Genomic DNA, 27,590 nt, shown 5'->3' with positions numbered 1-27,590 from the left:
GCCGCGCTCGGGGGAAGGACTTCCGCAGAGGCCTCGGCGCAGACTGGGCGGAGCTTCCGGGTAGAGCGGCATCCTACGAGACCCGTGAGTCCGCGGTTAGAGCTCCTCGCGGAGCCAAGGTGGGAACAGGCCGTTTGGGGAGCACTGCAGCAAGGAGGGGCCTTCGCGGCCGGGCGGGAGGGTTGGGGGGCGGAGGCTGAAGGGCTTCGACCAGCAAGTTGTGGATTGAGGGTGGGAGGGAGCGTGTGGAGGGGGAGGACGGCAGCTTCCGTCTCGTAGCTGCATAGAAGCATCTAGGGCTGCAGTCCAGGGCATGGCTCTCCTTCCCTAAAGCAGAATGCGAGTTTTGGGAATTGTGGTCTTGAGTTCGAGTTTAACTTGCCTCCAGCTATGTGACCTCGAGAGAGTTACCAACCTTTTAAACCTCGAGTTCCATGTATGAAAACAGGGCAGTGATGACCCATGCCTGGTAGCTTGGCAGGGTAATGTGTGAATAAAAGCTTCATAAATTGCGATGTTTGATGCAGATCTCATTTGTTTGCAGTAGCATTCTGAGTTCGTGTGACGGGAATCACACTGCCAGGCTTATGCTAGGCAAAGTGGCTTTTCTGGAGTTGGAGCCTCAGGAAACGGATCTTTTGGAGATACGGACCTAAGAGGTCACCAAGTACATCTTTCTCTAGGATGCATAACCTTCTTCTCCGTTAATAACATCCATTATAAACTACCAGTTTCCCCTGGAACGTCAGTAGTTACGGGAGCTCAATACCTCTGTCCTATCCCTATAATTTCCCAGTGCAGACAGCTCTAATTAGAAAGTCCTTGGATGCAGTGAGCCAGAAGTATTCCTCTTTGCAGGTTCTGTTCTGTTCTCACTGTGTTTCTGAACTTCCAGAAAATTAAAAGTAGTAAACTAAGAATAAAATAGCGGTTTAAATATTGGTATGATGGATGGCAGTAGTGACTTTATAAGAATTTGAGTTTAAAAACATCAGGAATACTATGTAAGCTTTGATTTTTGTAATTCACAGTAAATACAGAAACTTTCATGTAGGATCAAAAACTTCATTTAATCACCATATCCTCTGCCTGCAGTCATCATTAAATTTACAAGCACTAGCCCAGTGTGTTGAAATAATACAAATGTTAGAATTCTAAGTCATTTGTCATTGCTTCAGGCACTCTACTGAAGTATGCTAAAGTAGATCACCAGATTTCCTGAAACCAATAGATCTCTTCCTATGCCCGGGAATGGTTTGTCAATTCAGTGAGAGGCATACTAGCAGGTGCCACAGAAAGCAGTGATACCATTAAAGCAGTCTCCAGTTTGTCAGTAGATGTTCATTTCAGAAGTCCATGATAAGTCAGTTCTCTAGATTTTAAAATATATTTTTCTATAGAAACCATGATATAAGTGGAAGTGTAAGGTCTTGCTTATGGTCCTTATTATAGAAATTAATTTTTGCTCCTGTCAGTGATGGGATTTGTTTGCCTTAATGTCTTCTTGGCCCTTAGGATTCCTTTGATCATACATGGAAGAAGGAAGCCAAAGGAAGTGAGAGCATAGGATGGCGAGGGATATACCATTTGGGAGGATGGAAGTATAGATGTGACTAGAATGTTTATTACTTGGCTGTGGTTAATAGATTTCCCCCACCACCATTTTCATCCCTGATTATTAAAGAAATACATGTTCACATGAAAATACAGAAAGTAATAAAAAAGCAAAAAACCAGTTACCCTTCATCTAGATGAAACTGTGTCCTATTTATTGAGTTACTAAACATTTCCTTTTTCTTTTTTTTAATAGTTGAGAGCATAATAAACATTTAATATTTTGTCCTTTTTTGAATTATGAGCCATAAGCTTTTACCATTTATAAATAATAAATTTCATTTTAAAACTCATGATTAGATGGGGCACCTAGCTGACTCAGTCAGTAGAGTATGTGACTCTTGGTATCCACCTTATGAGTTTGAGCCCCACTTAAACCATAGAGCTTACTTAGAGATTTTTTTTAAAGATTTTGTTTATTTATTTGACACAGAGAGATCATAAGTAAGCGTAGAGGCAGGCAAAGAGAGAGGGGGAAGCAGGCTCCCCGCAGAGCAGAGAGCCCAATGCGGGACTTGATCCCAGGACCCTGAGATCATGACCTGAGCCGAAGGCAGAGGCTTAACCCACTGAGCCACCCAGGAGCCCCAGAGATTTTTTTTTTAATAAGAAAGTTCACACATATACAAAGGTGGACAGGTAGTACAGTGAAGCACCATGATCCATCACTCAGCTATAATAACAACCATCATTTGTATCTAATCTTGTTTCATCTGTACCTTCTCTCACTTCCCATAATTCTGTGGTCTTATCCTATGATTATAATGGATTTTTGTTTTTAAAAATTGTAGAAAGATGCTTATCTCTCTTGATTCCAAACTCGTGTGTGAACATTTTGTATTTTTTCTTACGGATGGGAAGAAGAGTTCCATGCGGATTTTGTGCAGTATTTTCATTCAACAATGATTATTAAATAAATAGCAAAGAATTAGATGACCTTGCATTCTCTGTTTTTTACTTTGTATGTTTGCTTCCCTCTCTTTATTTTTCACATTTAAATGTATGAATTTGCTGCCAAATATTCTTTTTTTTTTTTTTTTTTTTAAATTTTATTTATTTGTCAGAGAGAGAGTGGGAGAGAGAGTGAGCGAGCAGAGGCAGAGGGAGAAGCAGGCTCCCTGCCACGCAAGGAGCCCGATGTGGGACTCGATCCCAGGACACTGGGATCATGACCTGAGCCGAAGGCAGCTGCTTAACCAACTGAGCCACCCAGGCGTCCCTGCTGCCAAATATTCTTAGAAAATTCACACTCAGTGGTTTTTACAGGATATTGAATAATACATTAAAGGAAAAAATGGATGAAGAACCTGAAAGAACTAAGCGTTGGGAAGGAGGCTATGAAAGGACGTGGTGAGTAGGGCATTATTTCTCCCTTATCTTTTACACCTTGTTTCTTACTGTTCTTTACAACTTTGTCTCTCTTCTCGTTCAGTGATTGGTTTTTAAAATTTATTGAAGTGTATTTAACGCATGTTAAGAGTCACCTGTTCCCAACTTAAAATTCATTGATTTTTTAGATTTATTGAGTTGTGTAATCACCACCATAAATCAGTTTTAGAAAATTTTCACCACCCCATTAAGATCCTTCATGCCTAAAAAAAAAAAAAAAAAAAAAAAAAAGATCCTTCATGCCTATTTGTGATTAATTTCATTCCTGTCTCTAGCCGGAGGCAACTACTAATCTACTTTTTGTCTCTATGCATTTGCCTTTTTGGATGTTTCATGTAAATGTAATCATAATATTGATCAGTATTGTCTCGCTGCTTTCATATAACCGTATTTTCAAGGTTGATCCATGTTGTAGCAGGGATCAGTAATTCATTCCTTTTTATTACTGGATAGCATTATATTGTATACCATGTTTTCATTCTTCATTCACCAGTTGATGGACATTTAGATTGATTACACTTTTTGGCTTTTATGAGTAATGCAGGTGTGAACATTCATGTGCAGATCTCTGTGTGAATATATGTTTTCATTTCTTTTGAGTTTATGAATTTTTAGCTTTTCAAACAAGTAAATATTGCTTTTAGGGAGATTCTTAAAGAAGATGAATCGGGATCACTTAAAGCTACAATAGAAGACATTCTCTTCAAAGCAAAGAGAAAAAGGTATGTAAAATTTTGTGTGTTACAAAAGATAAAATAGATTCCTTTAAGCCTTTCTGTCCACCTATACCCACTCCTCAGTACTTCATTTCAGCTGTATTCTAGGGAAACTGACCTTTAAACTCTTGAGTAAGGGGAAAGAACCAGCAACCTAGCACGTCAGAAGGGAAATGGGTCTTCAGGAACTGTCCAAAATGCCTGTAATTATGAGGACCACATAAGTTAATAATTTGCTTCACTAAAAAATGCAGGTTAGTTGAAAAGTTGTATTTTTAGGGGTATAACGGAGGACATTCCATTAAAATGTTTACATAATTTTAACAGAGTATTTGAGCACCATGGACAAGTTCGACTTGGAATGGTATGTTGACATTTTTTTTCTTTACCAATACAGAACCCGTTGGGTTAGAGAAACATTGTGTCTTGACAGAATTAACAATAGTAAGACTATAAATGTTTTAGACGAATATAATAAAAAGTATGTGTAGAGGGGCACCTGGGTGGCTCAGAGCCTCTGTCTTCAGCTCAGGTCATGATCCCAGGGTTCTGGGATCGAGCCCCGCATCAGGCTCTCTGCCCAGCGGGGAGCCTGCTTCCCCCTCTCTCTCTGTGCCTGCCTCTCTGCCTACTTCTGATCTCTTGTCTGTCAAATAAAGAAAGAAAATCTTAAAAAAAAAAAAGTATGTGTAGAATATGTAAATACTAAATGCCATTTTTACTTCTTAGCCAAAAATGTATTTGAAAATTGTTATATTTGTGGTTTATATTTGGTAGATGCGTCATCTTTATGTGGTAGTAGATGGATCAAGAACAATGGAAGACCAAGACTTAAAGCCAAATAGACTGACTTGTACTTTAAAGGTATTGTAAAACCATTTTAATTTATACTAGATGTGAAAAAGGATGCTGAATTTGAAAAAAAAAATTTCACTAAGGTCTTTATTAAGACATAATTCATATACCATAAAATTAACTTACTTAAAATATACTGTTAAAGGTTTTTGCATATTACAGTACTTGTGCAACATTATTACCACAGTCAATTTTAGAGCATTTTTATCATTACGAAAAGAAAACCCAGGGGTACCTGACTGGCTCAAAGGAGTATGCGACTCTTGATCTCAGGGTTGTGAATTTGAGTCCCACATTGGGTGTAGAGATTACTTAAATAAATAAAACTTAAAAAAAAAAAGGGAAAGAAAAACAAACACAAAAATTTTCTGTAGTTTTGCCAAACAGTATTCCATTGTGTACAACTTTGGGTTGTTTCCACTTTTGGGGGCCATTATGAATAATGCTGCTGGGAACCTCTATGAATTGGTTTTTGTGTGGATCATGTTTTCCCTTCTAAAGCTTGATTTTAGACTGGGTAGTTCAGGGTACTGAACTTTTCTACTTTTCTGTGGCCTAAAATTAGCCCCCGGGGTGAAATGGTATGCACCAAAGGGGTGAGGCTCAGCTTGGGTGGTATGCCGGCTCTGTTGGATTTACAGGGCTTCGTTTTATCTTCTGAGATTATATTAACCGTCCTGTATCTTGTTTAACTAACTGGGCAGGGGAGGGAGGAAATAATGCACTTCCATGAGGAGATTCCAGCCTTTGAACTCTTTCCCTCAATTAAGTGGAAGCTTGGATTCTTCTCTTCTAAAAAGGAAGGTCAGTTCTTTATTTCTTTCTCTATTCATTCATAACGTCTGGCAGAGGAGGAAAAAGATAAGAATACTCGTTCTCTTCACTTCTTTCCAAAAGCAAGAGTATTAGTGGAAGTTCTCAGGATTTTTTTTAGTGGTGAGTGGGGATTCAGAGGAGTAGGATGAGGTAGAAACCGAGTCATACTGCTGGACTGCATTCTGCTCCAGAATCCTCTGCTCCTTTTCGTGTACTTTGTGTACACGAGTTTTTAAAATGTATTAGATTAAATTTGTCTTTTATCTTCTCTGTTGGTGAATGTGTGTATTTACTGCAGCATCGATCACCTCTCCACAGTTGAATGTCTGCAGCATTCTCCCTTTAACACACTCCAATTGGAATGTTATTTTCACAACTACATTTTCAAGGTCCACCGTAACCTCTGGGAGGTGAAATTCAACTCCTTTTTATCTTTAATAGCAACTGAAATAGTTGACCACTTCTTCCTTCCTCAAAGGCATTCTTTTGTTTTTTATTTGTGTGGTGGGTTGGTTGGTTGGTTGGTTGGTTTTGTTTTAAGTAATCTCTACCCCTGATGTGGGGCTCAGACTCAGGACCCTATGACCAAGATTCGCACCCTCTAAGGACCGAGCTAGCTAGGCACCCCACACATCCTTCTTTTGACTTTGGTCACATATAGTCTCTGTTTCTTCTTAGGTTCCTCTCTCCCACTTTAGAATGCCAGAATGCTCTAGGACTTGGTCATAGTTCTTTCTGTCTACCCTCTACCCTTGGGTCAATATTACACATTCCCATGAAGAAATTTTTTTAAAGAATGCACTTTTTTGTGTTAATACAAACTATAACTAATTAGAAGTTTCATCACATTATTTAGGAAAATGAACAAACTGGCTAATTATTTATGCTCTTAATTTCTGTCCTCTCACCCCAGTATTGGTCTTGCTTTGTCAATCAGTTATCCCTTTTCATTGTCTTTGGACTTACTCAGATCATTCCCCCCAGTTCAGAAACACATTTAGATTATTCCTAATTGATCAAAACCCATCCTTGTTTCTGCTCATTCTCTTGTTTCTGGCTTCATTGGAGCTTTCCATGTTTAGATTATTTCTGTCTCATAAGTCCAGATAGTTCCATCTTTATTTATCTTTCCTTTTTATTTTTTGAAGATTTATTTATTTGAGCGCACGTACCAGGGAGTGGTGTGGGGACAGATAGAATCTCCAGCAGACTTCCCACTGAACGTGGAACCTGACTTGGGGCTTAATCTCATGACCCTGAGATCACCACCTGAGCTGAAATCAAGAGTCAGCCCCTTAACCAGCTAAGCCACCCAGTGCCCTGGTTCCATCTGTTAAACCCATTTCATCACTTACTATGTTAAATTCACGTTTATTTAATATTGTGATTTTTATTTATTTGAATGTTCTTAAATTTATTTTTATTTAATATTTTTACTAAACATATTTGAAAATCTATGAGCCTAAAAATCATGAGAAGTAATGCTTGATAAATAGGTTTCACAAAACATGTTCTGTGTGGTTATTATTTTGCCCTTATCTAATATTTTTGTTTCTTTAAACAGTTGTTGGAATACTTCATAGAAGAATATTTTGATCAAAATCCTATTAGTCAGGTATGTAGATAAGTGATAGAATTCAGAATTAGATTCCTGATATTACTGCCAATTCTAATTTATTTTTAAAACTTTGGACATACATTCTGTGAATTACTGTGTGACCCAGATTTTGTAACAGTTTCTGGTACACTTACCAGTGACAAGACAATTCTAAAAGTTAAATCATGTACAGTGAACTCATAGCTAAATTTCTGTCAAAAGCATCATGAGAAAAAGTTTCTCATATGTTACGTATGCCTTTTGTAATTACTAATTTATTTTCATTATGTACACTCTTACAAAGAAGAAATAATTTGTTAAGTTAATAATCATTTTTGTTTTTATTTTGAGATTGGAATAATTGTAACAAAGAGTAAAAGAGCTGAAAAACTGACTGAACTCTCAGGTATGCATAAATTTACCTTTATAGAGCTCAAGGACTTGGCTTTATTTACTCAACCTTGTAACCCTGCTCAGAAGGTTGCCTAATAAGTAAAATGGAAACTTCTTTTATGCTGTCCATGTGAAACTCTTAATAACCTGTCCATTAAATTCTCCATTAAACTCTTGGTATCTAAGATGAACTGTTTTAAATTGAGTTCTGTACAGTAATGGATACTACTGCAATGAATGTAAATGTTTATATAAGACTTACAGATTCTTAAACTGAAAGTATTCAGATAAAATTATTATAACGACTCCAAAAATCCACTTACTCTTAAAATTAATTTTTTAAAGTTAAACCTCTAAAGAGCGAAGGGTTTAAAAATTCAGTTGCAGTTATTGTTAATAATTCAGTTTTTCTCCTTACACGACATGCCTAACTAAATTTTATTCTCTTATAAGATAGTGAAGTGGGGGGGGTGGGGGGAGGGATAGAGTCTCTGGTTTGTGGACATTGGGGAGGGCATGTGCTATGGGGAGTGCTGTGAAATGTGTAAGCCTGACGATTCACAGACCTGTATCCCTGAAGCAAATAGTACATTATATGTTAATTAAAAAAAAAAAAAAGGTAGTGCAGGTTTTATTTGCTTTGGTATATGTGCTGTAACAAATTCACATCACTGATTCTGTTTTAATGTCTCTGAAACACACTATCCTTTAAATGTGGTTCTCATCCTTTCATCCTTACCAATACAGATGAATGTGAAATAACATGTTTTTGTCATTAATTAATAGTTTTTCACTAGGGCAGTGAGGAGTGACATGTATGTTAGCCTGGAGTGATCAAGAAATTCAGTTATGAGTAACTAAAAAAAATCTCAAACTAGCTTTAGCACACAAGGAAAATTATTGACTCACCTCTAAAGGAGGGCTGATTTCACACATAGTAGTTTCCAGGGTTCCTAGTTCTGTTTGGCCTCATTCTCTGAAGGTTTTCTGTAAGGTGAAAAGATGTCTGTTACTAGCCCCAAGTCTGCGTATCCCTCATAGTCAATAGCTTCAGCACAAGTCCCAGAGAGGTCTCCAAATGACCCTGCTTCTAACCTGCCCACCCGTGAGCAAAATGACCCAAAGAGTGCAGTATTGTGTTGGTAGGCCTGAATTACGTGCCTGTCCCTGGAGCAGGATGATGGAAGCAGGGAGGGCAGCTGGTTTGTTATACTGAGAGGACAGGATGGTTTCCCCAAGGAAAGGACATAGGACCAACCCTCTTACACCCTTCTCACATTCAGAGTAGTTTTCTATGGGTGCAGGGAAGTCATATGTATAGGGATGAAAGTCCTCTAGATATTTTGATAGGCCTTTTGACAGCACCGCTTGTCTCTCTGATCAGAATCACTGCTGTAAACCACACTGACAGTAAACTAGTTCGCCTTTTTCCTAGCTCACAATACAGTGGGATATGAACAAACTCTTTTGTATGGCATAATAGAAAGAGAAGTGGGTAGAGAGCCAGGAGATGTAGGTTTAAGTGCTGGTGCTGCTGTCGGGTAGGTAGTTGTCTTTAGGCAAATCTTTTAACTTGTTAAATTCATTTTTTACTTATGAAATGACGGATTTGGACTTAGTGAGGTACTTCTTATTTCTAAAATTTTTTGATTCTGAGACTAAATACTTGAAAAATGTATTAAATAATGGCAGATATTTTAAAACTTACTCAGATAAATAAGAACATGAAGAAGCTATACGTAGATGAATGGACAAAGATGACAGATAATTCATACTAGAATACAAAGAGAAATGAAATAGCTATTAAAAAAGAAATTTTAGGGGTTCCTGGGTGGCTCAGTTGGTTGAGTGACTGCCTTCGGCTCAGGTCATGATCCCAGGGTCCTGGGATCGAGTCCCACATCGGGCTCCCTGCTCTGTGGGGAGCCTGCTTCTCCCTCTCCCTCTGCTGCTCTGCCTGCTTGTGCTCTCTCGGTCTGTCAAATAAATAAAATAAAATCTTTAAAAATAAATAAATGAAAAATAAAAAAGAAATTTTAGGGGCACCTGGGTGGCTCAGTGGGTTAAAGCCTCTGCCTTTGGCTCGGGTCATGATCCCAGGGTCTTGGAATCGAGCCCCACATCAGGCTCTCTGCTCGCTGAGGAGCCTGCTTCCTCCTCTCTCTCTGCCTGCCTTTCTGCCTACTTGTGATCTCTCTCTGTCAAATAAATAAATAAAATCTTTAAAAAAAAAAAAAAAAGAAAGAAAGAAATTTTAGGTTGTTGGGGGAAGGGGCTAGGGAGAGGGTGGTTGGGTTATGGACATTGGGGAGGATATGTGCTATGGTGAGTGCTGTGCAGTGTGTAAACCTGTCGATTCACAGACCTGTACCCCTGGGGCTAATAATACATTATATGTTAATTTTTAAAAAACAGAGTTAAGGGGCACCTGGGTGGCTCAGTGGGTTAAAGCCTCCGCCTTTGGCTCAGGTTATGATCCCAGGGTCCTGGGATCGAGCCCTGCATTGGGCTTTCTGCTTTTCAGGGAGCCTGCTTCTGCCTCCCTCTCTCTGCCTGCCTCTCTGACTACTTATGGTCTCTGTCTGTTAAATAAATAAATAAAATCTTAAAAAAAAATTAAAAAAATAACTAAAAAAAAAAGAAATTTTAGTCAAACAAGTGATCGAAAATCAAAACCACTCAATATTTTATTACTTTATATACTTTAAGTGAACAAAATGAAGTTTGAAAAGTATATTACTTATGGAACCATGGAGAAACTAGTACCTATAGTGCTGATAGAGTGATTAATTTATTTAACATTTTTGGGAAAAGATACAAAAATTGTTGTTCCTTGGAATTTATACTTAAGAAATACTATGAAAGAAGAAAAAAATCTCATTCTACAAATACACTCTTTGTAACAGTAGTGACAAATTGGGAAGAAGTGTTCAGTAGTGTGTAGGTAATTTGATGAATAATCTAATCAAATCAATTTCATTATATTTTGATTTTCATTAATTAATATGAAGACAGTGTTGAAATAGAAGAAAATGTCTAAAGAATACCATATGTCATTGATTCTGAGATTCCATCGTTTGTAAGATACCTTTATTTTATGAGCCATCAAGAAGGAAGCACTCTAGCAGTTAAAATTTGTTACAGTGCTAGATGATATATATAAATTATTCACACCAAAAAATGTATTGCTTGGTGTGAGAAAATAGCAATAGACAAATCTTTTCAGATGTTATTTTGGTAACAGAAGATAATACAGCTGCGTTTATTTGCAGAAATCTTCCTTTCTTAGGTCTTCTAAAGCTCTTTTTTAATCCCCTGAAGAGAAATAGGGGATTGCAGTCATTCTTTTATCAATGAATTTTTTTCACTAATAGTGAATTTATACCTCACTCCTTTGTTCCTTGCCTTTCTACATAAAAATAGAACCTTTTGCATTAATAACCTTTTGTAGAAGCATTTGAAGTGGCAGTGAAACTAAATGTGAATAGCACAAAAAATGTACGTGATGCAGCTGGAAAAAGGCCGCAGTAGCCATTCGTAGGTTCACGTGGGAGCAGTGATGTCTGCGTCACAGGTGCTCCTTGGCTGCCAGTGATTGGAAGATGCAGCATGACTTCAGAAATGTGAAAATGTATGAGTCTTAAAATTAAAAAGTTTTGCACTTTAAGTTAATAATATTTAAAATATGTGCTAATAGGGTACCTGGCTGGCTCAGTCAGTAGAGCATGCAACTCTTGATCTCGGGGTCATGAGTTCAAGCCTCACGTTAAAAAAAAAAAAGTGTGGGGGCACCTGGGTGGTTCATTCGTTAAGTGTCTGCCTTTGGCTCAGGTCGTGGTCCCAGGGTCCTGGGATTGAGCACTGCATCGGGCTCCCTGCTCGGTGGGAAGCCTGTTTCTCTCTCTCCCACTCCTGCTGCTTGTGCTCCCTCTTTCACTGTGTCTCTCTCTGTCAAATAAATTTTTAAAAAACCCAAAATCTTTAAAAAAAAAAAAGTGTGCCAGTTCATGGAAGCGTTTTTATTTTGTCTTTCTGTATGAAGTAAAAGTTGATATAACAAACGCCTCTGATAAAAGTGCAACTTGTTAAAAATGTAAAATAAAGAGATTCTGTTCTTTAACAACATAGATAAGTAAGTTTGGGGAGAAACAGAAATTTCTATAATGTATAGATAAAATGTTATGAGTAGATTATTCTATTTCTATTTTAGGAAACCCAAGGAAACATATAACATCTTTGAAGAAAGCTGTAGATATGACCTGCCTTGGAGAACCATCTCTCTATAACTCCTTAAGCATGGCTATGCAAACTCTAAAGTTGGTATTTCACATTTTTTATTTATGATTGGTGTCCAGTTTTTTTGAATGAATTGAGATGATAATATATTGATATGTGTCTTCCTAAGCTGAGCAGTAAGGAAACCTTTAAGAGAAATACGTAATCTCATTTATGATGTTTAGTGTGGTGTCCCTTTGTAGTTTTTATTTTACGTTTGAGTTGGTAAGATAGAGTCTTAGAGGTTTTAGAAAAATACAGTTAAAACTGTAGCAATATTAGTACAAAAGAAAATTTTGGTGGAAAAATATTTTGTTAAAAATTAGATTGTATATGAAATGTAATGTGCATAATAATTTTGAGTTTGTTGTACATTTATTGACTTTCCTTACTTTGTAGTACATCTGCAAATTAGTAGCATACTTTTCCAGCAACTTCAGATATGTGGGAGGTTGTTAAGACCCTAATGGAAATATTGTGTTAGTGCTAGCACATATATTTTATCCCTGGAAGTCTGTCGTGACTTTTATACCTTTATATAATAGGCATTTTTCTAATTTTGAAGTAGATGAGAAGGAGCTAACACCCACATTAGAGGTAGGCTCAAGAGCAGCATCCACAAATGAAATCCGAGGGCCCAGCAATGCAGGCAGAAGCAGGAAAGTGTAAATAGCTGATAAAATTGCTCTAAAAAGCATAGATACCTTTTAGATAGGGGAAAACAGTTCATCGTGTCTACAAGTCCTATAAATTATCATATAATTAAATGATACACAAAAATTAATGTTTATGAATATTACCACTCTGAATCACCATGAGGTTAAATTATAGCCTTTAAAAAAGAAGTGTGCTACTTTTGTCAAGACACACCTTAAAGTTGATCCATATGGTATTGTCATACTTTTCCAGTGTACACTTTAGAGTTTGCACAGAATGAATCTACTGCTTTGTAGGCTTCATGATGTCAGAAACCTTGTTCATTCTTGCTTATTACTCTATTCCTAGAACCTAAAAGAGTATTCAGTAAATATTTATGGAAACAGTAAGTGAATCAGTTTTTTGTGCAGCTAATTTTAGAAAAATTTACATTAACATGTTTAGAATATACCCAGTTCATTCCTTTGCAATGTTAAAACAAATGAGGTACTCTGTAGTCTAAACACAAAAACCACATGGACTATTTTGTCTGGGTAAATTTTTTATTAATTAGTTATACCTAATGGGAATATATTTTATCTTTCTGTAGACACATGCCTGGACATACAAGTAGAGAAGTCCTAATCATCTTTAGCAGCCTCACAACTTGTGATCCATCTAATATCTATGATCTAATCAAGGTAGAACCACTACATTTTTTCATAATCAAAACCAGAGTCATAACTCTAAAGAGAATTCTATAGTGAATTTATTACTAGTTTTCAGAAAATTCTTTTTCAAGTATGTTAATTTTTGCATGTTTTTTTTTTCTTCCCCCAAAACCCTTCATTTACATGGATTTTATGAAGACCCTAAAGACAGCTAAAATCAGAGTGTCTGTTATCGGATTGTCTGCAGAGGTTCGGGTTTGCACTGTACTTGCTCGTGAAACTGGTGGTATATATCTAGATTCCTCAGTATTTATTCATAATTGCTATGTAAGAAGTAACAACTTATTAATTAGGAGGTTTTCGTCTACTTTTAAGGTACTGAATTTAAGTCACTTCATGTCCTGAAATCCATAATATGGATAGTCATCTAAAATGTATCATTGCTTCTGTAAGATACCATCTCAAAATGCAGGGACTTTTCAGTAATTATGTCAGTGTTTAGAGGAAGCGTTATGAGTCTTGAAACACTAGAGGGGCGCCTGGGTGGTGGCTAAGTGGGTTAAAGCCTCTGCTTTTGGCTCAGATCATGATCCCAGGGTCCTGGGATCAAGCCCCAAATCGGGCTCTCTGCTCAGCGGGAAGCCTGCTTCTCTTCCTCTCCTCTCTCTGCCTGCCTCTCTGCCTACTTGTGATCTCTGTCAGTCAAAAAAATAAATAAAATCTTTAAAAAAAAAAAAAACACTAGAAATTTCACTAATATGTAATACTTTGTAAAGATCTTACAACTTGGCTTTAATTATATTGTGATTATAATTATTCCCGGAGAAGTCCATTTAGAGATGTCATTTAAATGAGGTTTTTGAAAAATGATAATTTAACCTAAATACTTACTTTGAAAATGTACATTTTCAGATGGTAAAACTTTTACAGAATTGCATAGGAATTACAATTGAGGGGCACCTGGCTCAGTCGAAAGGGCATGTGGCTGTTGATCTCAGGTTTTGAGTTTGAGCCCCACCTTGCGTATAGAGATTACTTAGAATAAAATCTTTAAAAAAAAAAAAAAGAAATTACAATGGTACCTATGTCTGGAAAGCTGATTTTTTTTTCCTTTTCCTTTTCATCTGATTAGGCACATACCATGTTATTTTAGATGAAAGCCATTACAAAGAATTGCTGACACATCATGTTAGTCCTCCACCTGCTAGCTCAAGTTCCGAATGTTCACTTATTCGCATGGGTAAGTGTTTATTTTGTGTTATTTTAAAATGGATATTTAGGGATGCGTGGGTGAGTTAGTCAGTTAAGTGTCTGACATGGGCTCAGGTCATGAACTCGAAGTCCTGGGATCAAGCCCCTCCTTGGGCTCTGTGCTCAGTGGGAGGTCTGCTTGTCCTCTTCTGTCTGCCCCTCCTCCTGCTCTTGCTCTTTCTGTCTCTCTCTCAAATAAGTAAGATCTTTAAAAAAATAATAAAATAAAATAGATATTTATTTATTATTAAACATTTATTTGAGGGATGCCTGGGTGGCTCATTCATGAAGCGTCTGCCTTTAGCTCAGGTCATGAGCCCAGGGTCCTGGGATGGAGCCCCACATCAGGCTCCCTGCTCAGCAGGAAGCCTGCTTCTCCCTCTCCCACTCCCTCTGCTTGTGTTCCCTCTCTCGGTGTGTCTTCTCTGTCAAATAAATAAATAAAATCTTTATTTAAAAAAAAGATTTATTTGAGAGTGTGTGCATGTGCAAGCACAGGGAGGGGCAGAGAGAAGAAAAGAGAATCTCGAGCAGACTGCGCTGAACGTGGAACCCAGTGTGGGGCTCAGTCTCGTAACTCTTGAGATCATGACCTGAGCCCAAATCTATTTTTTCTTTTTTTTTAAAGATTTTATTTATTTATTTGACAGAGAGAGAGAGACAGAGAACACAAGCAGGCAGAGAGGCAGGCAGAGAGGGAGGAGGAAGCAGGCTCCCCACTGAGCAAGGAGCCCGATGCGGGGCTCGATCCCAGGACCCTGAGATCATGACCCGAGCCGAAGGCAGCGGCTTAACCCACTGAGCCACCCAGGCGCCCCAACTGAGCCCAAATCTAGAGCTGGATGTTTAACCGACTGAGCCACCCACATGCCCCTACTTACTTGTTTTGATATGTAGATAGACTTAAAATTTTTCTGTAATGAAATCTTTTTTTTTATGGTTTTGTTTTTCTTGGACGTATTTTCAATTTAAAAATATGTATGGAAGACAAACTGCATGGGTTTAGACATTCCAAGATTTTAAACATAGAAGTATATTCTTACATAAAATGAAAGTGGACAGGGCACCTGGGTGGCTCAGTGGGTTAAAGCCTCTGCCTTTGGCTCAGGTCATGATCCCAGGGTCCTGGGATCGAGCGCAAATCGGGCTCTGCATCGGGCCCTGCATCGGGCTCTCTGCTCAGCAGGGAGCGTGCTTTCTCCTCTCTCTCTCTCTCTGCCTGCCTCTCTGCCTACTTGTGATCTTGGTCTGTCAAATAAATAAAATCTTTTTAAAAAATAAATAAATAAATAAATAAATAAAATGAAAGTGGACAACTATGTAATAGATTCCTCCATTATGTCAGAAGTATTTAAAACTTATAAACATTTTCTTTTTAAAAGCAGTACGTGTCATTATTAAATTAGATAATCATAAACTTTAGAATCTGTGACCATATGTACGGACAGAACTTTGCCCCACATTCTCCACTTTTAATTTTTCTCATGACCTGGAATTACAGTCACCTTGACCATACTGTAATAAATCTGAAAGGCAGGAGAGAGAACTTTTGTACAACTCTGTGGGCTTTCTGGTAGGAACATTTTTTAGGTTCCTAGTCCTAGAATTTGCTATCTGCTTGAAAAAAGAAAGTAATACATTTTCTTCTCTGAAGGATTTCCTCAGCATACCATTGCTTCTCTGTCTGATCAAGACGCAAAACCCTCTTTCAGCATGGCGTAAGTAAAAACCTTGTAACTGTCAGTGATTATGTTTTGACGTTTTAAATTCTTTCCTATAAGTTATAAATAAAAGAACATAAACTGAGTTATGTGCGCTTGGGGTGCAGTGGCTTTCATAAAAGGTTACCTTCTTGATAGCTGTAACAGGGGTGAGGACTATCTCAGTTTACTCCTGCAGAGTAATCTTCAGGATCTGTTACTAAGTAAAACAGCAAGTTAGAGAAAAGTGTATTGTATGCTGCTACTCATGTAAGATGATGGTGGACATTTCACTGGATATACATACTTGTTTATGGGGTGCCTGGGTGGCTCAGTGGGTTAAGCCTCTGCCTTCAGCTCAGGTCATGGTCTCAGGGTCCTGGAATCGAGCCCCACATCAGGCTCTCTGTTCAACGGGGGTCTTGCTTCCCCCTCTCTCTCTGCCTGCCTCTCTGCCTACTTGTGATCTCTGTCAAATAAATAAATAAAATGTTAAAAAAAAAAGTAATGGAAATAAAAAGTAAAAACTAAACAAATGTTTACCTGGGCGGTGTGTGGAGAAAGGCAAAGGGCTGGCTCCTAGGCCTTTTTGAACATACCGTGTTTTAACTTTAGAGCTTTTTATTTTATGTAACTATAAAACTAAATTAAAGCAATTCTTAAAAACCACAAATAAGAGCTGAATAGGGACTGAATGTATTGTCCTCCCTCCTGCCAGAAAACCAGACAAAATATATGAAACAATGATTTTCAGACGTGGACAACAGGCAGCGCAGGTAATGATTTCTGAAGAAATGGAAGCAAATGAGGTGGGCCCTGTGAGTGCAGCTTACTGCCTCGAGAGAATTTTCCGGCTGCAGTGCAGGGAAGGAAAACCCATACAAAACCTGGAGGTCTTGGTCAGGTGAAGACACCAAGTTCAGAGTTGGGGGACCCTAAATGGCTGTAGTTTTCCAGGCATAGTGCTAGAAAGTAGAGATGTACAGAGAGCTCTCTAGATTGCAGAGACTTCCCCATGAGTTATCAGCAGAGTTATGATCAGCACATTTGTGTGGGAGCTACTAGAGGCCCAGGAAAGAACCCCTGATGAGGAGCAGGCAGCATAGTCGTAGGAGCTCGCATGTGGCAGGAAACACTTCATGGTCCTACCAGCGTGGAGGGATATCTTAACAGTGGGCTCTGAATAGAGTCCACAGTAATGGAATCAAATTAACCCTAGACTAACAACTGTTCTGGACAGCCTGATGAACTCTACAGCAAGTTTTGAACAGTTCAAACTATTTCCAAGTTACTTTACTGTATTCTAGTAAAAGCCCCAACATGCTTTTTGGAATACCAAAAAATCTGGCATCTGAAACAGAAAAATTCATAATGTCTGGCAGCCAATCAAAAATGACCAGGCATGACATGAAAAAAAATGAAATCTTGCATTTGCAACAACATGGATGGAAATAAGTCAATCAGAGAAAGACAATTATCATATGATCTCACTGATATGTGGAATTTTAAAAACAAGGCAGAGGATCATAGGGGAAGAGAGGAGCAAATGAAACAAGAGGAAACCAGAGATGGAGACAAACTATAAGAGAATCTTAATCTCAGGAATCAAACTAAGAGTTGCTGGAGGGGAGGGGGATGGGAGGGATGGGGTGACTGGGTGAGGGACATTGAGGAGGATATGTGCTATGGTGAGTGCTGTGTATTGTGTAAGAGTGATGAATCTGTACCCCTGAAACAAATAATACATTATATGTTAAAAATAAAAAAATAAATTAAAAAGAATTATGCTACCAAAATAAATAAATAAGTTGGACATTAAATTTAAGAATGTGCATTTATCAGATGAAAAAACTTAGCCCTCAAAGACACCTATGATAATGTAACTGACAAGTGATTAGCACCCCACCCACAAAAAATGACCAGGCATGCAAAGAAGTAGGAAAATAGGACCCATAACAGAGATTCATAGAAGAGAAACATACTTAGAAACAACACAGTTGATGGAATTAGTAGACAAAGTATTAAAACAGCTATTACATAAAAGACCCAAATCAAAGTTTTAGAGACGAATACAGGGTCTGAAATGAAAAATGTGCTGGATGGAACTAATAGCAGATGAGCCCCTCAAGAAGAAAAAAATGAGTGAATTCAAAGACATTAATGCAACACACTTGGCTGGCTCTCCTCAGTCAGGAGAGCATGCAGCTCTTGATCTTGGGGTTGTGAGTTCAAGCCCCACGTTGGGTGTGGAGATTACTTAAAAACAAAAACAACCCCCCCCCCCGCAAAAACAGATATTAATATACGCTTTTCAAAACAGAAATGCAGAGAGAAAAGAAGAATGAACCTTGGCTTAAATGAACTATGAAATAGTTTCAAGATTTTAAAATCAAGGTAGTGTACTTTGTTTTGCTGTAACCATTCCCATCTTTCTATACCGCTTTAAAAGTACTGTTTCCTCCCACAGGCACTTGGATAGCAACACTGAGCCAGGGCTTACATTAGGAGGGTACTTCTGCCCACAGTGTCGGGCCAAGTACTGTGAGCTTCCAGTTGAATGTAAAATCTGTGGTAAGAAACCAGCTGTTCTCTATCCAGTAAATTAATCTTGAATAACTTCTTACCTATGTAGCTCTTGAAGTAAATGTAAATATTAAGGATTGCTCTTTTTATAGAGGGCCCAGTACTCCATTTCTAAGGATAAACATGACATTCCAGGAGTTTTCTGATTCTCCCTCTGAAAGGAGTGTGTTCTTCCAAGGCTTTGCAGTAGATCCAGGAGACATCTTTGCAGCTCTTAACCTTTGTAAAATATATGTAAAGACAATGAGGAACTAAAGTAATTGCATTGTAGAAATTTGTTTCATTTTTAAGTAAGCAAATGGCCAAGAGAGGTCACACGATTAATGACAGAAGACAGACTCCATCCTGGAATCTCCTTTTTAAGGTGATCTGTAAATGAAGAAATGAGTACCAGCAAACCTAAAAAAACCTTGAAAATATTTAGCCTATCATTTGACATTTCAGCCATTGTCTTAATGAAGTTTGGGCTATTAAACATGATTCTCTGCTTTGTTTGTTAGGTCTCACCTTGGTGTCTGCTCCACATTTGGCTCGGTCCTACCATCATTTATTTCCTTTGGATGCTTTTCAAGAAATTCCTCTAGAAGAACATAATGGAGAAAAGTATATGAGTGTTGATTAATCTATATCTGTTATACGTGGTAGAGTAATGTTTGAATGCGTTGTTATTACATTAAAAAAATAGTCCTGTTAACTTGGGCAAGATTACTTCTAAAATGGAAAATGAGATGGTAGAATGCCTTGGTTCTGACTGAAATGAGTCATTATTAAACAGATCTGGATCTCCAGAAATCTATTAATTTCCCTAAGCCCATCTCTGTATAGTAAGTGTAGTCATATATTTTGATAAATCAGCTCTCTAAAACAACAAAAAAATTCCCAGTTTGCAACCTTAGCTGATTTTCATGGTATAAAACCAGAGGATTTATCCAGAAGGTCTGGTATTGAATAATAAGAGAAATAGAGAAAAGATCAAATGAAGAGTAGGGAAGAAATAGTTAAAGGACATTTTCTACTATGGAAGGACAGAACTTTATAGATTGAAAGGGACTCTCAGGAGTCTTAACATAGAGAAAATAGACCCATGCTAGAGTTTATCATTGTGAAATTTTAGAATAAACAGCAAAAAACTAAACATTTCTGACGAGGGAAAATTAGGTCACATAATCTGGAATTAAAATTATTTTGCTTCTCAGCAATACTGGATGCTGCCAGAGAGCAAGATTTCCTTCAACATGTGGATAGTTGTTACCAACTTAAATGACATACCTAGCAAACCTATCCATTAAATGTAGGGTAGAGGACCGCCTGGGTGGCTCAGTCAGTTGAGCATCTGCCTTTGGCTCAGGTCATGATCTCAGGGTCCTGGGATCCGTCCCACATCAGATTCTCCGCTCAGTGCAAGCCTGCTTCTCCCTCTGCCTGTGCCCCTCCCCCACTGCTCATGCTTGCTCTCTGTCTCAAATAAATAAATAAAACCTTTTAAAAACTTTAAAAAAAATAAATGATTTAGAGGAACTGAGAAAGAGAATGACCGGAAGAGAATAGGAATATTGATCTAGTTTAAATGTGTCTAAAGAAAGCCCGAGAATGATGATAAGGGGAGATTCCAGAATAACACTTTTGTGTCACATGTCAGAATAGTCCCGTTTGGAGAAGGTTAGAGTGCTCCAGGAGAGAGGTCACCAAGAGGGCGAAAACTGGAATTCCTGATGTGGGTGAGTGTAGAGAGGACATTTAGATTTCTCAGGGAAAAGTTGAGGCTGTGTTGGTGGTAATTATATAGAAAACTAAGCTTGTGGATAACAATATAGTTACTAACTCCAGGAAAAAAATATTTTGAAGATTGGAAGAGTTGTATTATATGGCTTAGCTGAGTATGTTTGTTTATTTATTAAATTCCTCATTTGTCCCTTTTTTAAATTACAAGCCTTTTTTGTTTTTTAAAGAATTTATTTATTTGACAGGGACAGAGATCACAAGTAGGCAGAGAGAGAGGAGGAAGCAGGCTCCCCACTGAGCAGAGAGCCCGATGTGGGGCTTGATCCCAGGACCCTGAGATCAGGACCTGAGCTGAAGGCAGAGGCTTAACACACTGAGCCATCCAGACACCCCTGAAAATGTTTATATAGTCCTAATAAGCTAAGCATTTAATATTACTGTATTCAAAATTATTTCAGTACATAGAATTGAGAATGGCATTAGTTATGTGTGTGTACGTGCTGTTGGATCAAGAGGGTTGAAAGAGAATTAAATTCTGATCTTCCTTAGTTGGAGGCTTAGAGCCAATGGCAGAAAAATAAGAAATAGCACTGTAAGTGAGGGTAACTATCAAACAGTTACAAGTTTCGAAAGTGTTTGGGAGCTGGAAATGAAGTGGGGTTGGTAAGGAGAGGGCTGCTATTTTTTGTAGTAAGTTTTGAGAACTTTTATCTCTTAAAACCATTCCTTGAAAATTAAGCCCTTAGGTCTCCAGACATGAACTGGCTTCTCTTCTGTCCATCTAGAATTATACTAGCTACCTGCTATTCTCAGGAGAGTTCAGAATAGTCACTCAGATTATTTTCTGTAGGGTGTAATTCCCTCACAGAATCCCAGTAGGGAAAGCATGTTCATATTTAACCTTGATGAAAATAAAATTTAACAAATTTTTTGAAGTAGGATTTTGCTTTCTGAGATGATCTTGCAATATACTGTAGAATTTCTTAAGTTACTGGTATTCTTCTGTTTTTCTCATAAAAGTTATGTGTAAAGATAAAATACTTACTAATTACAGGATTCTTGTTACTGAGATTTTGCCACGCTATTTTAAGGAATGCATTCCTAACAAAATGATTCTTAAACTTTCTTTTTCAGATTTTGTTATGGATGTCAGGGGGAATTGAAAGACCAACATGTAAGTTCATCTACTTTCTAAATATTAAGTATTGGGATGCCTGGGTGGCTCATTTGGTTAAGCATCTGCCTTTGGCTCAGGTCATGATCCTGGGTCCTGGGATCAAGTGGGAGCCTGGTTCCTCCACCCTGGTGCTGCTCCCCCTGCTTGTGCTGTCTCTTTCGCTGACAAATAAATAGATAAAAAAATTTTTTTAATAAATATTAAGTATTATGTAAGAAATATTGAGGAAATAACATTAGAAGTTTCCAGTACATTACTGAAAACCAGGCTCCTATCAGGTTATTCTCAGAAGTAGGATAACAGGTAGAGATAAAATGGGAGTAAAATGGGTTAAATAGTCTTTGTTATAATTCTGCATTTTCATTTTTCTGTAACAGCATTTTGGTACTTTAAACTGTCTTTATAGTTGGCACCTGGGTGGCTCAGTCGGTTGTCTGTGTTCAGCTCAAGTCATGATCGGGGTTCCTGAGATCCAGTCCCATGTCAAGACTCCCTACTCAGCAGGAAGCCTGCTTTTCTGTCTCCCTCTACTGCTCCCCTCCCCCTTCTCATGCTCTCTCTGTCTCTGTCTCTCTCTCTCTCTTAAATAAATAAAACCTTAAAAAAAAAACAAAAACTGGGACGCCTGGGTGGCCCAGTTATTAAGCATCTGCCTTCAGCTCAGGTCATGATCCCAGGGTCCTGAGATGGAGCCCTGCATCAGGCTCTCTGCTCAGAGAGAAGCTTGCTTCTCCCTTTGCTTATGTTCCCTCTCTTGCTGTCTCTCTCTCTGTCAAATAAATAAAACCTTAAAACAAAAACCCCCCTCAAAAAAAAATTAAAAATAAAAAAATATCCACTTATATTTAATTAATAAACAAACAAACAGTCTAGTTGGCAAGCTCCCCGCCATTTAGTTTGGAAGTATTAGGAGTTCTTTCTCCATATGGTACTTCAGGCTCTTTCACAGTTTGTTCTGAAGTTGTTGCTGAAGGTGGCCACAGGTCAAAGGCTGTTCCCCCATTGTCCCAGTGAGAAAATATCTTCTAAATTTTTGAAGGGGACCAGTTTGAATGTATACACTTATGTAAAGATGCAAATAAGACAGCTGTCTAGTTTTAAGTTTTTATGAATTTATGTGTTCATATTTAAAACTATGCTTTATGCCCTGTATGAAATATTAGTTGGGAGGAATGCTTGCTTGTTCTACTCTCACAATTCATAAAACGATTTTATTAAGTTTTACATCCCTCTTGGACATCAGTAGCTTCATCCTTACTAGAGCCACCTTTGAATCACTTGACAGTTTGGTTTTTTTTAAGGATTTTACTTTTTTGTCAGAGTGAGAGAGGGAGCACAGCAGGGGGAGGAGCAGGCAGAGGGAGAAGAAGGCTCCTTGCTGAGCAAGGAATCCATGCACGACCTGAGTCAAAGGCAGTGGCTTAACCATTTAACCTACTGAGCCATCCAGGCGCCCCTCACTTGACAGTTTTTAAAAACACTTTGTCTTGGGGCACCTGATGGCTCAGATGGTTAAGCGCCACCCCCCCACCCCCCGACCCCCGCATCAGGCTCCCTGCTCAACAGGGAGTCTGCTTACCCCCTCTATCTGCCTGCCTTGGGATCTCTCTCTACCAAATAAATTTATTTATTTATTTATTTATTTATAAATAAATAAATAAATAAATAAATATCGTTGAAAACACTTTGTCTTTATTTCTGTACTTTTTGAGATGTACTAATTTTTTTAACAGTTTTTTTTTTTAAGATTTTATTTATTCATTTGACAGATAGAGATCACAAGTAGGCAGAGAGGCAGGCAGAGAGAGAGGAGGAAGCAGGCTCCCTGCCGAGCAGAGAGCCAACATAGGGCTCTATCCCAGGACCCTGAGATCATGACCTGAGCCAAAGGCAGACACTTAACTGACTGAGCCACCCAGGTGCCCCGAGATGTAATAATTTTTAACCTGTTTAGGATGCTGCCTTGGAAATTTCACCCCAAGGCATAAGTATCCATATATGTAATATTGATGGAATAATGGATTTTTTTTGTCTTAAATTTGTTTTTTCCATATTCTTTAATAGTTAAATAAAAGAGGAATATAACTTGTTCAGTTGTGAGGTCATTCCCTAGCAATAACTAAATCTGTGTTAAATATTTATGATTTTCTTTATAATCAAATCGGAGGAATGACCTAAGCATTTGAAAGTAGTACTAATTTCAAGCTTAGGTGTCTTCCCTGGTAGTTACTTAAAACGAAGTAATTAAGAATGTTTTACAATACAAGAAACTTTAAGGAGTCAAGACAAAGTAATTTTCTCATTTGTAAGGAATAGGTTTTTTTGAAAAATAATCGCCTTAGATTGGAGAATAGTATATTGAAAGTAATAAAGTAGGTAGATGGGTGGGGAAAATTGATAGAGATCTAAAAGAGCAAAGCAGTTTGAACGTCTTCTGGCTGTTCTGTACTTCTGGAAACTGCTTTCTGAATTTTCTTTTCTTCTTTTTCTCTGCAGGTCTATGTTTGTGCTGTGTGCCAAAATGTTTTCTGTGTGGACTGTGATGTTTTTGTTCACGACTCTCTTCATTGTTGTCCTGGCTGTATTCATAAGATTCCAACTTCTTCAAGTATTTGATTCTAGCATATGATACACAATATATGTGTTAAAAGGACATTTTGCAATTGTTAATAAAATGATTCTTAAGAAGAAACTCTAGGGACGCCTGGGTGGCTCAGTTGGTTAAGCAGCTGCCTTCGGCTCAGGTCATGATCCCAGCGTCCTGGGATCGAGTCCCACATCGGGCTCCTTGCTTGGCGGGGAGCCTGCTTCTCCCTCTGCCTGTGCCTGTGCTCGCGCTCTCTCTCTCTCTCTCTCTCTCTGACAAATAAATAAATAAAATCTTTAAAAAAATAAAAAAATAAAAAAATAATAAAAAAAAAAGAAGAAACTCTAGTTAAAATGTGAAGACCAGTTTGAAAGAAAAATCTGACTTAAGAAACTTTTTGCTAAGAAAATGTAGGATTGGGGCGCCTGGCTTGGTCATTTGGAAGAGCATGAGACTCTTGATCTCAGGGTTGTGATTTCGAGCGCCACTATGAATTGCTTAAAGGTAAAATAAACTTAAGGGGGGGAGGGGAGAAAAAGAAAATGTAGAATTTTATTAAATTTTAAAATTTGTGTCCTGTCACAGAAGTGCCCAGAATTCAATAGTAGTTCAGTCATTTTTGTTTTCTATTATTTTGAGTTACAGTGTTTTCAAAGTCTTACACATTATTGTATCTACGTTACTTACAATGATTAAATTGATGTGATAATTTCATTGCTTTATAATTAAAGTAAGTACAGAATCTCTGATTTATTTTTATTCAGTTTTAGTGTAAACAAAATTAAGTATAAATGTGAATTCAGAGGTGCCTGGATGGCTCAGTTAAGCGTGTGCCTTTGGCTCCAGTCATGATCCTAGTCCCAAGTCCCACATTGGGCTCCTTGCTCAGTGGGGAGCCTGTTTCTCCTGCTCTCTTTCCCCCTGCTTGTGTTCTCTCTCTTTCTCTCTCTCTGGCAAATAAATATTTATTATTTGTTTTAAATTTTTGATTTAAATTTATTTTTTAAATTTATTTATTTTAAATTTTATTTATTAATAAATGAATTCAGTGTGAGATTAAAATTAAGCAATATTTAGGAAATTATTACTGTTCCACCCACCTGAGGGGTCTCTTTGGTCTTAACTAAACAATCATCATATTGTAAGGTTTTGCAGGTGAGGTAAACACACCACCAGGCAAGGTAGGCGCAAGGCAAGATTTATTAAAGGCACTCTCCAGCGGAAGTTTCAGGGCTCAGGAGAAGGGGAGCCAGGAAAGTCGCACCGGGAGGAGGTGGCAGGAGGTGACAGGAGGTGGGCCCGAGGTGGGCACCCTCAGGCGAGCTTCCTCCACTCAGAAAAGGGGAATGGGGGAAGTCGCACTGGGAGGGAGTTGGCGGGGGTCTTTTATTGGGCCAAGGCAGGGCATAGGCTCACATCCAGATTTGGTGATCGGAAGGGATGGGGTGAGAGCGGTCCGTGATGGGCAGTTCCCAATTTGGAAGCTCCTGGGTGGAGAGTTTCAGTCTCCTGACAGTGACATGGAGACCGCAGTTAGGGTGGCGGGAAAGTCCACCATCTTGGAGAGGGTTGGCAGGAAGATCCACCATTTTGGAGCCCCGGTTTCCCAGCCGGCCCATCGAATATAATTACAGAACTTATGCATCTAGAGCTATTTTATAGCTTTGACCAAAAGGATCTTTTTAGGTGTAAACGTTCAAACTCACAAGATAACTGTGGCCACACGTGGCATGAGTCGGCTGCTCCAGGGGCTATTAAACAGGAGCACTGGGCTACTGGAAAACCATCAGGCAGTCCCCCTTAGCAGCAGAAGTCCTGTAGCAGTTCATCCAATACAGTTGAGGTGCAAGGTGATGAGATTCTTCTCAGGCCTTAAGGAGCCACTACCTCTTACGACAGTTCCCTAATACAACTTCCAGGGGCCCCACAAGGGACATGTCAGTTTTAAGAGACACCATACGCAGAAGAGCCCAAAGCATGAAGTTCCCATCAGGTTATTTATAGTGCATTTAGTCCAGATACAATTTAGTAGCCAGGAGTCATTTTTGCCACAGTAAAGTTGCCTAGAAGCCTAGCTGACCTTCCTCCCCTCATCAGTTACTATGATGACATAGCTAGAAAGCGTAACTAAAGGGGCATTCTCATGCAGTGAAAGAAAAGTCTTGTTAATCCTTTCATTTTCATATGGTAAGCCTCTTGCATCCTTTGTAATGACTGGTAAAGCATTTTTACTTAATGGAGTATATTTGATACCACCGTTTTGTGTATTTGATATGTGAGACTGGTTTACCTTTTCATTCAGGCTCATGGAGTCAAGAGTTGTGTCTGTTGCTGTTAGTCTCAGGTTCATACCTAGGGACCATTTAACTTAATCCTCTCAACTTTGCCACTGTTTTCACCACAGGTTCATACCCAGGGACCATTTAACTTAATCCTCTCAACTTTGTCACTATTTTCACCACAAAAACTTAAGTGAGGATGTATGATGAGGCCATGTTTTAGGTTCAGTGTAGAAAGACCATTATAGGCAGAAGTCTTTACAAGGCATACCCTGTTGAGAGTTACTGAGGTCTCCATAGCAAAGGTATGTTTATTTTAAATCTACAAACTTTAAAATTGAGTTTTGCTAGGATATGTATGAATTTATAAATAACAATTTTTAGTTAGGAGCATTATCAGGAAGATAGTGTAATCCTACCTTAGAGAGTCCATTCAGTAAATCTTGACTAGAGCAGGAATAGCACCTTTCATAGCACATGCACACACATGCCCAGAGACATAACGTGACCAAATGAAAGTAACAGATCTCTCTCCCTTGAGTCACACTCCCTTGAGTCACACTCTCTGAGCCTAGACCCAGTGGTCCTTTATGTGGAAACAGATTTCAGCTATAGGTAACCAGGTAACTACTGTCTTCCTTCCTTTTGTCAGCACAGGTTATCTGTGGTAGGAGATGCCATTAACAAGATCACCTGATCTAGAAGAACCGCCATGGGTGGTCACCTCTTGAAAAGTTAACTAGACATACTTTAGAGACATACCCTTACTACCGTACATAAAAGGGATATTGTAGAGAAAGTACTGGCTTGTTTAAGATTACAGAAATAGAAATGGTGATCTAAGAATGTCAGTTTCAGTCTTTAATTTCCCTCTTGGAACTTCACAATATACTACAGTAGTAAAGGAGACTATTTAACATAAGAGAACTTTCTGAAAGATCTTTCTGAAGAAAAAAAGAGGACATACCACTCTGGACCTTATGAAAATAAAGATTGTAATGTGAGTGCTGTGAACAGCTGGGACAACGAGTGAATGTCAGTGGGCGGAAAGCTGCTTTCTGGAGTGATGAAAATAATCTGCGACTGTGTGATGATGATGATTGTTCAACTCTGTGAACCTACTGACAACTATGGTGTGCTTTGAGTAAGTTGTGTGGTACATGAAGAGTATCAGTAAGGCTGCCTTTTAAGAACTAAAGCAGTGGAAGAAAACCCAGGGATCTAGTAAAAGTGTTTGTCTGGGGTGGGGGTATAGAACTGAGTGAACAAACGCAGGGATGAGAACGAGAATTTTTTTTAAATATTTTTATTTGGTTTAAGTTTTTTGAG

At 38.4% G+C, this 27,590-nt stretch overlaps 1 protein-coding gene across 1 annotated transcript; it reads left to right on the top strand.

Annotated features, from left to right (window-relative positions):
- Positions 1–41: 41 nt before the first annotated feature.
- On the top strand, positions 42–24,961 carry LOC308343393 (general transcription factor IIH subunit 2). Its single transcript, XM_080804396.1, has 16 exons — positions 42–119; positions 2,881–2,964; positions 3,648–3,725; positions 4,047–4,083; positions 4,497–4,583; positions 6,955–7,005; positions 7,339–7,393; positions 11,591–11,696; positions 12,902–12,992; positions 13,161–13,248; positions 14,095–14,202; positions 15,868–15,931; positions 18,381–18,484; positions 18,997–19,099; positions 21,353–21,392; positions 23,892–24,961. Exons 2-16 carry the CDS (start codon positions 2,909–2,911, stop codon positions 24,009–24,011), a joined length of 1,188 nt encoding a protein of 395 aa, XP_080660522.1. The 5' UTR covers positions 42–119; positions 2,881–2,908; the 3' UTR covers positions 24,012–24,961.
- The last annotated feature ends 2,629 nt before the right edge of the window (positions 24,962–27,590 follow it).

The sequence above is a fragment of the Martes martes genome (genome assembly GCF_963455335.1).
Source record: "Martes martes genome assembly, chromosome: 5".
Classification (NCBI taxonomy): Eukaryota; Metazoa; Chordata; class Mammalia; order Carnivora; family Mustelidae; genus Martes; species Martes martes.
The sequence above is the reverse complement of the archived record's forward strand: the minus strand, read 5'-3'. Positions and strand labels throughout refer to the sequence as shown.